The 12,159-nt window shown below is 43.0% G+C and overlaps 1 protein-coding gene across 1 annotated transcript; it reads left to right on the top strand.

Moving 5' to 3' along the window:
• The first annotated feature begins 10,846 nt into the window (after window positions 1-10,846).
• LOC123315902 lies at window positions 10,847-11,782 on the top strand. Its single transcript, XM_044901806.1, has 2 exons — window positions 10,847-11,052; window positions 11,137-11,782. The coding sequence occupies exons 1-2, from the start codon at window positions 10,847-10,849 to the stop codon at window positions 11,780-11,782; spliced, it is 852 nt and encodes a 283-aa protein (XP_044757741.1).
• The last annotated feature ends 377 nt before the right edge of the window (window positions 11,783-12,159 follow it).

Here is a 12,159-nt window from a genome sequence, read left to right as displayed (position 1 = left end):
TTATTGCCCCACTGGCGCCCGAGCAACCGTAAGGAACGGCCAGAGTATGAAAAGTCTGTCACAACTTTTATGTGAAGATAGATGGAGCAACCTCTCAAACCAGACAATTGGAAGCGGGAGTGCCTCAAGGATCGGTACTTGGACCTCTGCTTTACGTAATATACGTTCATGATATCCCGAAGAATGCTAGAAATATGCTCACCTTGTACGCAGATTACACAGGAGTTGCGTTCAGACATCGACGCCCAGAGATCATACACCAGAGACTGCAGAAAGCCATAGATGAATTACTCAAATGGTGCATCAAATGGAAAATCCAAATCAATGAAAGAAAGACTCAAGCAATATTACTGCAAAAGAGAAGATTGAGGATGGAAGAAAACCTTGAAGTTGATGGAGAAGAGGTTGAATGGAAAAATGAAGCAACATACCTAGGAATGAAGCTTGACAGAGGACTTACATGGAAAAACCACATCAAATGTGCAGTTGATAAAACAAAAGCCGCAATGAGTAGACTTTGTCCTCTTATAGGCAGAAGAAGTCATATGAATAAGAACATCAAGTTGAGGATGATTAAAACTATCGCGCGACCACAACTCACATATGGATCGGCAGCATGGGGCTTCGCAGCCAAGACCCACATCGAGAGAATACAGGCCACTGAGAATAAACTCCTTAAGATTGGCGATGGATGTACCCTGGTTTGTTAGGAATAAACAAATCTACAAGGACTTGGAATGGAAACCAGTTACAGAATTTATGGAGAGAAAGGCGGAAAGGATATTCGACAAAGCCAAACAACATTCAAATGAGGAACTACGAAGATTAGTCGACTACGATCCAACGGAAGAAGCTAGAAGGACAAGAACCTACCACCGAAGACCGAGAGATCAGTTAAGGATTTAAATGTAACCAAAGAAGAGCTTAACCTATAAAAGCTATAGGCAGCACACAAATATCAACACGACAATGATCGTGTGAGTATCCAGAAACCATAAGAGTCAACTGGTTAATAGGCAAAATGCCCGGAACCTATGAAGAAGCAGTTGAGGGTTTTTAGTGGGTCTCGAGCTCAAGAGAGTGAGAATCCCTACACTGTTGTTCGTCTGTCTTGCAGATTTTTCCCCTGCTACACCAAAAAAAAAAAACTGGCTGAGATTAGACGCAGCAAGAAGTCATATCTCTTGGCTGCTAGTTCTGATGGTAATGAAGCTGCCTGGAAGGCTTTGAAGTCTCTGAATGTTGCCAAGGTTAATGCAAGGGCTATTCCAGATTGCTTAAAGGCTGCGGAATCTATTAGTGATTTTTTTTCAGCATTTAATTGTGTTGGAGGTGATGATACGTGTACTGAGAACATTTCGTATTATAACAACAATAGTTATAGAACTGAGCCATCATTCCATTTCAAAATTGCTTCGTTGGAACAGATAAGGACTATCATGACTGGAATTCTAACTAAAGCCTTGGGCGACGATGATTTAACGCTGGATATGCTCGTTCATGCGTTTCCAGTAATAGAATCGTATGTTCATTATCTGGTCAATAGCTGCATAGTGGCCGGAGTGTTTTCTGTGCAGTGGAAGTGCGCTATTGGTATACCGCTTCCGAAAACAGTGGAGTCTACTTCTTGTTCGGATTTGAGGATCATCAGTATTTTGCCACTTTTGTCTAAGGTGTTGGAGAAGGTTTTGTCGGATCAGATTTCGGAGTACGTCAATGACTTCAATTTGCTTCCATCGTACCAGTCTGGCTTTCGCAGGAATCACAGTACTGCTACAACTCTGGCATCGGTCACAAATAAAATATTCCATGATCTTGATCGGGGTTATTCTGTACTTCATATTTTGCTTGATTTTTCGAAGGCATTCGACACGATTAATCATTCCCTTCTGTATGCCAAGGTAAAATATTTTGGTTTCTCTGCCTGAGCTGTTTCTATGATAAGATCGTTCCTAACATTCCGAAGTTCAAAGGTGCTGGTGGACGGCAGGTATGCGACACCGAAATCAATCCGGGCAGGCGTTCCGCAGGGTTCCATATTGGGGCCATTGTTGTTCATTATTTATGTGGCTGATATTTTCTCTTGCTCAGACCACTGCATTGCTGAGGCATTTGCTGACGATGTTCAGTTGATGTTCCGGTTTAGGGGGAGTGAATTGAATTTGGCTTCGGCTAGAGTCAACCAGGACCTTCAAACGATTCTACAAATGTGTAAATCTCATAATCTTTCCATTAACTCGGCGAAGACCAAATGTATTGTTTGTTGTAAAAGTAAGGATAGGGAGAAAATTAGAGCCAGTTTGGATCTCAGTCTCAAAGGGGATAAGTTGGATATAAGTAATGGCGCCAGGAATCTGGGAGTCCTATTTGATGAAGACTTGAGATTTCGGAAGCATGTTTCCACTTTAGTGAGGTCGGTGTTCTGTAAGCTTAGAATTCTCTATTCTGCACGTAAATATTTGACTTTTCAGATGAGAAAAAATTTATCAGAGCTATTAGTTTTGTCAACTTTCAACTATTGCGGCATAATTTATGGCCCCTGTTTGGATGTTTTTCATAAAAGAGGAATTCAGCTTGTGCAGAATTGTTGTTGCAGATTTGTTTTTGGTCTTCGTAAATTTGATTATGTGTCTGGAAAGATCAGGGGTTTGGGTTGGCTGAGGATGGAGAGCAGGGTGAAGCTGCACATGGGATGTTTTGTGTTCAAACTTATGAGGAGTCCCATAGAAAATAGGATAATGGATCATTTGGTTCCTAGATCTGGTGTTCACTTCGTCAACAGTAGATACAGGTTGACAGTTCCCGCTCATCGAACAGCTGGGTTTCGTAGGTGTTTTTCCTTTAATGCTGCAAAAGTAATGAATACATTTGATACCGATGTTAGAAATTTCTCATCGTTTTTTGCATTTAGGTCTCAGCTTAAAGCTTTTCTATTCACCAGAGAATAGATATGTATTTTTTTTCAGATTTTTTTCTCAGGTCAGTATAGTTATATTTTCCTTTATGTTTAACTAATGAAGAATGCTATTTTTTTTTTGCATGGTGTTAAAAATTGAGCGAAGCCCCCCTCCGACCTCTCTCTAGTCGACGCTCCTGACCAGCTCCGGTGGCCACGTATGGTACCCCGATTCGGAGAATCTCTTGTTTTTAGTTGAATAATGTCTCTCTGAGTTTATAGATGTGGTTAATATTAGTTGCTTTTACTGAATTAGCTTCATGCAGGTGACATATTCATTTTATGATTGTGAACGATACTCAATAAATGTTTTTATACCATCTCCAACTCAATTATCTTTTCATACAGTCCACTACTCTTCAATTACAAAATCATAACACCCTCGATTTTGAACATTTGGTCCTTCGAGCCGGATCATTGAGTTGGAATTTTATCATCGTTCACTGATCATATTTCTCTTCTCTGCCGTCTCATGATATTGTGCACCTCGACCACGAATACTTTGAGTAAGATAAATTCTTTCTTAATAAGCCTGCTCGTGCCTTCATCTCCACAAGCATTAGTCATCTCAAGGAGTCTCTCGAGCCACCTCAAACGCCATCTCAACCGGTTGCTTCATACTCGTCTGCTCAGACATCTCATTACCAGTCTTCTCTGGCGACTACTCAAGTAATTCAACTCCTCAATTTCTAATGCTGAACGCCTCCATTACCTCAGATCTTCTCTTCAGTCGACTCCCCTGAAGTAGATCTGTCGCTTGGCTCTCACTGGCACACCTCACTCACAGCTTGGGGAAGTCTCACTTCTCAATACGAGAACAAACATATTCTCTTGGCCGCTCTTTGCGATAAGATCTTCTCGACTCCTCAATTTTCGTCTCAAACAAGTCCTCGTTTCTATTATGAGACCCAGCTCTAGACCAAAACCTTCATACTCTCACTATGCCGCCTCTAGTATCGCCTCGTCTAAAATATCCTCTAAGATCTGCACAAAAATCGCCTTCTCATTTAACGGCCAAAACGGCCACACGGGCCTGAAGTGCTCAGGCAGTCATCAAAACCCCTCGAAGACGGCTCATCTCATTATCGACCGCTCATCACACCAGTCATCTCGTACAAAGCAAGACTCCTCATCGATTCTGGATCGGAACTCTCGTTCATCTCGGAAGACTTCTCAAGACAGCTCAGCCTTCCTCGAAGCCAGTCCAAAATCACCATCGTTGGAATTGGTGGAGCCGCCTCAAAATCAAGAGGATCAGTACTGATCACACTGATATCTCTTCACAATCACAAAACCGTGAATATGAATGCTCATATCTTGTCATCTCCATTTACTAATCTACCATCTTTCAATTGTTGCACACGACCACGTTTGCCTCACCTCGACAATTTGAAGCTCGCCGATCCAGAGTTCTACACCTCAAGGGTGCTGATGTCTATGGTTCCATCATTCTTCCTCAACTCCAACAAGGGCCAGATGGGTCTTCTCCAACAGCTCAGCTCTCGATCTTTGGATGGTTGGTCCTAGGTCCAATCTGCCCTCATCAAGAAGTCTGCTCAAGTGTGTCTCCTCAATACCATGCCACTCAAGAATCTGAGCTTCAATGCCTTCTCAGTTCTGGGAACAAGAAGAAGTCAAGTCCACCTCGTAAGTCACCTCACTGCTGACGAGCAGGAATGTGAAGACCACTTCAAGACCACTCACTCTCGACTTCCTTCTGGACGATACATGGTAAGACTCCCATTAAAATCATCTTCTGATCTTTTGGGATCTTCCAGACAGCGTGCCTTCCGATGCCTCCAAGGACAATTTCGCAAGTTCGAGGGAAACCAAGAATATTGCCAGCTATACACGGACTTCCCCATTGAATACGAACAACTCAAGCACATGAAGAAGGCTCCCTCAGACATCTCGCATCCCAGATACTATTTGCCGCATCATGGAATTCTCAAACCTGACAGCTCCTCCACCAAATTGCGAGTAGTGTTCAATGGTTCCAGTCCCACCTCAACAGGCCTCTCACTGAACGACATCATGCACACAGGAGCGAAACTTCAGTTAGATGTTATTGATGTATTGTTCTGGGTACGTCGCTTTAAATTTGTGTTTTTCACAGACATCACGAAGATGTATAGACAGATCATGATACATCCAGCCGATTGGGATATTCAATGCATTCTCTGGCGAAACTCAGAAGATGAGATAGCGACGTACCACCTCACCACCGTCACCTATGGAACCAAGGCTGCTCCCTTCTTGGCCATTCGAGTCCTCCTCCAGCTCATCAAAGATGAAGGTCACAAGTATCCACTCGCCATTCCACCACTCACCAAAGGTCGCTATGTTGATGATATCTATGGTGGTGCAGACACGAAGGAAGAACTCTCAGAAATCGCTATCGACTTGAAAAATCTCTGAATGGCGGGCGGCCTCCCCTTAGCAAAGTGGCAATCGAACTCTCCTGGTACGCTCAAGATGGTAACCGAGGAAGAAATGATACCATCGCCGATCTCATTTGACGACTGTCCTACTTCAACGAAACTTCTAGGCCTACTCTGGTATCCTCAAGAGGATTATTTCTCATTCAAGATCAACTCAAGCTCTTCTGGGTCTGTGGTAACTAAACGTACTATGTTATCTCATATCGCTCAACTCTTTGATCCACTTGGTTTAGTATCCCCTGTCACGATCAGGGCCAAAATGTTGTTGCAGGAACTTTGGCTCCAGAAACTGTCATGGGACCAACCACTGTCACCTCAACTCACAGAAAGATGGTGTAACATCAGAGAAGATCTCAAATCATTGATCAATGTACGAGCACCTCGCTGGGTAGGCACCCAAGAAAATGCTACCATAGAACTTCACGGCTTCTCTGATGCTTCTCAACTTGCCATGGCAGCAGTCCTCTATCTCGTAGTCCGCTCACCGTCCACAGGATCCAAAGTCACATTGCTCTGCTCGAAAACAAAAGTAACGCCTTTGAAACGCCTCACAATCCCGCGACTTGAACTCTCAGCATCTCTCATCTTGGCCAAGTTAACTAAGTATGCTCATCGTGTTATAGATACACAGATACACTCAACGACTTTGTGGACGGACCCAACAGTCTCTCTCATGTGGATCACATCTCACCCAGCTCGCTGGAAGGACTTTGTTCGAAACAGGGTAGAGCTCATCCAAGAACTAACTCCGGGTGCACAATGGAGATACGTTTCCGGCAAAGAAAATCCAGCGGACTCTGCTTCTCTTGGCTTCTCGTCATCTCAACTACTGAACAGCACTCTATGGTTGACGGGACCACCATAGATTTCCAAGTCACCAGATTCCTGGCCCAATCGTCAGCCGGCAACGACAATTGACCCCGAATCTGAAGCGAGACCCACTAAGAACCTCCTCACGGCCGTAACTCAAGACTACTCGTGGGATCTTATATACAGGTATTCTTCTCTCAATAAACTGTTGAGAATCAACTCTCTCTGTTTAAGAGTCCTCGCCCGACTCAGACACTCCTCAAGTCTGAACTTCTCAACTCCGCTCACCTCAACTGACTTGGAAAAATCAAGGATCTATTGGATCAAGGCTACTCAACAAGTGTATTTTCCTCAAGAACTCAAGGCTCTTCACAATGCTCTGTCATCCTCACATGTGTTCAGTAGACTCGCTGCGTTCATCGACCATGAAGGTGTCATTCGTGTAGGCGGACGAATCACCAACGCTCTCTTAGACCCAGATAGCAAGCATCCTGCAATTATTCCTCGAGCTTCTCAATTGACTTCTCTGATTATAGATTCTGCTCACAAACGAACACTCCACGGAGGTACACAACTCACACTGTCCACCATCCGACAACAATATTGGATCATTGGAGGAAGAGCCCCAGTGAAATCCCACATCCTGAAGTGTGTTATATGTGCAAGGCAACGAGGCATAAGAGCTCAACAACTCATAGGACAATTACCAGAACAACGCGTCAGACCATCTCGTCCCTTTCTCATCATTGACGAGCAATTACCTCCTTCTAAGTGGCCATTAGGGCGAGTAATGACCATGCACCCAGGGTCCCCTGAAAACCTTCACGTCCACTCTAACCCGACCAATCTCGAATGTGATTGAACGATACTCAATAAATGTTTTTATACCATCTCCAACTCAATTATCTTTTCATACAGTCCACTACTCTTTAATTACAAAATCATAACATCCTCGATTTTGAACACATGGAGATTGTTATTCTCTTTCTTTGAGGCTGTTGGTTATCTATTCGCTATGTGTGCACTCTTTATTTCATTTTTATATTGTAATTTACCATAAGGGAGTCGGCGGAGTTAAGTGTAAGAGTAGTCTTTGAGACTAAACTTCGCTCCGGCGATTCTTCTCGATTTATGCAAGTTGTATAGTTCTTTTTTTCTTGTAAAGTAGTGCCAATAAAGTCGATTTTTTATTATTCATTATTATTATATATTATGCTATGGAATAAGGAAAAATACGCCATCCTAGCTGACAGGTGAGTGGATGTTCTTTTCATTTGCCTGATTGCGAATATTGCTCCATTGAGTTTCCTCTTCATGGAATCGATATGCTCCCGCCAACCCAACTTCGAGTTCAGCAAAACCCCAAGGAACCTTAAGGTGTCTGTGTCGCCAGACTTTGAGAAATTGATAGTTTGAGTTTTTTCACTATTTAAGATGAAACGATTAGCCACATACCAGTTATTCATTCTTCGAATTTTCTTGGTCACCTCTTCGTCAAGAACTGCCCGTGTACCGCATCGCATCAAGAACGAGCCATCGTCTGCATACAACAGTACCCCCCCTGCGAAAGCCATGTTGTCGGCTGGTGAACAAATGCCCTCTCTCGAAATATGTGGAAATTCGATCGCCTAGACATTTTTCGAAAATTTTTGACAACACCGGAATTATAGCAATAGGGCGATAGTATTTGCATTCATTTGGACTACTGCCTTTCAAAATTGGAACAACCTTGTCCACCTTCATCTCTTCTGGAAATATGCCCTCTGCAATACATTTGTTCAGAATCATCTCTAAGGGCACACTTATTTCTTCATCAATTTTCTTGATCAGACTAACTGATGAACCATATACATCTATGAGTCTGTGACAGTCTTACTTTTGAAAGATCTTATAGTATTTACGATTTCCTGTGATGTTATAGGTTCCAAAAATATAGAGTCATTTTCAGCCTAGGGTATGGTACCCGACAGATTCTGGAAGGCATATGTGAAATAGCTGGCGAAATGTTCAGCATTCAGTGTACGTTCTTTATTCTGTTCTTTTTTGTTTTTTAGTTTGCTATTTATGATCTTCCAGATGACTTTAGTTTCATTTTCAGCTTTTGCCACCATCCTCTCTTTCTGACTCCTTTCAAAGATCTCAAGCTCCCTATAATATTTTTTTTGTCCTTCTATATACCTCATATGTATCAGCTTTCTTCGTTATCACAGCTCGAAGAGCGAGAGCATCCAATTTATTTTTCAGACCTTTCAGCTCTGGCGGTGCAGATCCTCTCGAGCTAAGCCTCTTAATGAGTCTCCGCTGGAGAGGACATGATGATTCGACCATGCCAATCAATGTAGTATGAACTGAGGTGTACGCTTCCCGGGCACTTCTTCCCGCTATCAGGTTATTCCAGTCGAATCTTCTTATATCCTTCTTCAATCCCGCTATACATTTTCTTGAAGTATTACGTCTAAGTACATACTCCTGTTGATCTTGAATAGCAGACTCTCTCACGTAGGTGAATATTTGGGACCTATGGTCAGAGAAGTGTAACTCTTCTGTTTCAGTTCCCGTCTCCGACTCATCTAAGTTCTCTAGCATCATGTTATCTATACATGAGGATGTTGTTTGCGTAACTTTAGAGGTCTCAAAGTTTATAACTCGCATACCGAACTTCTCCAGCAGTCCAAGTAGTCTGTTTTTCTCGATACTGTCCTTTATGAAATTTACATTAAAATCTCCCGTAATAATGATCCCATCATCCTCCACCTGGCTGACTTCCTGAAGAGCATCGGACAGTTTATCGACGAAAAGATTGAAATCACCACTCGACACCCTGTATATTGCTAATACCACAATTTTTATTTCAAGATACCGAACCGCCACCATCTCAGTTTCCATCTTCACGGACATGTGCCTTATGGACGCAACCTCCTCACAAATCATATCTTCCTTATTGAGAATCATAACTCCACCACGCCTACGTGAACCCCTGCAGAAAGCCGAACCGACAGCAAAGCCCTCCACTCTCAGATATTTTGCAGACTCAGCTATCAACCAATGCTCAGTGATACACTATCTGACACTGTATTCAATGAATTTATTTTGTTCTCCAGGCCCTGAATGTTTTGATTGATTAAAATAAAGTTTTTCCTGTTGAAAGTGAATTTACTTCTTAACAACTCACCGTCTGAATCCCCGGGGTTATTTCCATGGTCTTGGATGGACAATGCTGAATTATTACATTAGATGGCCATTTGTCTTCAGCGTATATATCCTCCAGCAGAGTCGTATCAGCCCCTATCTTAACACATTGACGGACAGTACCTATTTGGCAGTTGCTTGTGATGTGACGCGCATGTATACTGATTTAATATGGTTCAAAATTGGAGTGATATACATCAAAATATAAGTAGTGATTTAGAGGATGTGAATATGGAAAAATAACAACAGACGGCTTTAGACGTCATTGTCATAACATGAACATTTTTCTTCATTTTTTTATGACATGGACGTCCAAAGGCGTTCTCATTTTTTCAACAGAAAAAGTAAAATTTTTCTTCATTAGATTTGGTAAGAAAGTTATAATGAAAGTTTAACACGGAAACTACGTAATTTTCGAGCGTAACACTCTCACATTTGAACAAATACTGAACACGCTGAATGGCTGTGTCACGGCTGAATACTCGGTATGGCGAAGCGAATGATTCGACCAAGATCGTCATCTTTTGGGTTCTCAAAATTAAAAATGTGTGAACGATGTGACGCTTTTTCATAATATCACGCTTTTCCAACGTCCAGGAACGTCATGTCGATGTTAGACGAGTTTATAGGAAGACGTCTAAAAACTGTGCCGTCACATCATGCACACTGACCTGAACATCTATAGACGTCGTTGTCCGTCAATGTGTTAAACGAAGCACTTCTTGCATTGTTGGATCGTGAGCTGGGTTGCCTGACTCCGGTTTGTCAGGCGCCGACGAAAGAGAAATTTTGTCGTCTGTCAGTCACGACAACGAATGCTAATTCGTATCATCGCCGGACGCGCCGAAATCTTTCTCCCAAACACATAAAGTAATCTTCTTATATATCGCCGAAATCATCGCATTTTTCATCTCTGCATATTGAGTGAATCAAAGTGATATTGAGCAATTTTAAGTGAAGTGATGTGTCCTTAATCAGCCTCTATCGTGCCACGAAGCTAAGTGCAAAAGGAGGGTTGGTTCCGTGTTTCTCTCCCCTTAGGAACCCCCTTTCTGATACCAGACCAGTGGAGATTCATCTGAGTTTCGACTCAACCCAGTTGGGGTAGGTAAGGTAATTTCAAATTCATCATTTTGTTTCCATTCGGATAAATTAATTGAATTCACTACACGGCAATCCTTATCGCGCTGTCATCTGTTTTTATCTTCAGCGATAAGCGTGTGCATCAGATATTTATTCCGGAATTCTCTCGAGGTAAATTCGCATCTTGGAATAATTACAATTTCACAGTATTATTATTATTGTAATTTCGAGTGTTGCATTCGACGTCATCTGTTTATTATCTTCACTGATAATGAATCAATCGTCTGTTCATTGCTTCTTCGGAATCCCCGTGAATAGTTCTATTCTTTTCACCTTTTATATACCGGGGTCGTTCAGCAAGGTCGGAATGCCGTCGATAGACAAATTTAAGGCCTCTAACGCCGAGTCGATGGTCAAGCGCGAGAATGCATTCGCCGCAGCTTCCACCCTGCTCAATTTAGCTAAGGGTTTGACCACTGACGTCCAGGTAGCTAACATGTGCCTGACTGAATTGACCAGGGTGGAAAAATTATTCAGGGAAGCTGATGACTTGATAGTCAGACTCAACTCTTAGTTGGAGGAGTCTGAGCGTGACGGATCACCTTCCAAATTTGCCGCATTCTTCGAAATTTGCCTGCATATTCGTGCCACCCACAGTCGCATAACTGCCTCTTCGCCTGTTGCCGCGCCTTCCTCATCGTCGGTTGAGCTTCCGATTCCTCGGGTTGAGTTGCCCTGCTTTTCCGGTAAAATCGAGGTATGGCCCGGATTTATTGCTCTCTTCGACGCTCTAGTGCACCAAAATACCTCTCTGGCGCCCGTTCAGAAATTCCATCTGCTGTCGTCGGCTGCCGGTGCGGCCGCATCCGTGATCTCCGGATTCGAGATGAATTCGGCCAACTATCCTCTGGCTTATCAGGCCCTTCACTCCCGCTACCAGAATCCCCGGCGTCTGGCAGATTTTAACGTGAACCAGAATTTAGAGTCTCGGCCGGCATCTCTGTCTTCTTTGCCACAATTAAAGCGGTTCATGACAACCCATCAGAACGCCATAATTGCCATCAAGGCGCTGCCAATATCAGATCTGGCAGACTATCTTCTGTTATCCATGTCATTACGTAACCTCGATGAAGCATCTCGCCAGTTGTTCGAGGGGCAGTTATCCTCTGATGATTTTCCCACTCTCGTTCAACTGATAGAATTCATCAATCGACATTTGCGAGTGTTGGAAAGTTCTACTCTCACCTCGGCCCGATCGTCTGCGCCCAGGAGATCGTCAAGACCCCAATCCCCAGCGGCCTAAGCGTCTGTTCCTCTATCGTCTGCTCAATCATCCCCTGGTCAATAATAATAATAATAATAACGGTTCTCACAGACCGGAAAATAACTCACAATAGACCAGACCTCATATTGCTCAACAAGGATGAGGACAGAGCACTATTCATCGATGTGGCGATTCCAAATAATAACAATCTTTTAGATAGGCACACTGAAAAAATTTCAAAGTACAGAGATCTCGAGGAGCAAACCAGGAAACAGTGGAAGCTGAAAGATGTCAAGACCATCCCTATTGTCATATCATCTACAGGCCTGATACCGAAGAAACTACTAGAGAACTTGAGGAAACTTCAGTTGGACGAAAATATCTATAGAGTCATGCAGAAGGCGGTACTGCTCGGA

The sequence above is a fragment of the Coccinella septempunctata genome, chromosome 6 (assembly GCF_907165205.1).
Source record: "Coccinella septempunctata chromosome 6, icCocSept1.1, whole genome shotgun sequence".
Taxonomy (NCBI): Eukaryota; Metazoa; Arthropoda; class Insecta; order Coleoptera; family Coccinellidae; genus Coccinella; species Coccinella septempunctata.
This window is presented reverse-complemented; position numbering and strand designations above follow the sequence as displayed.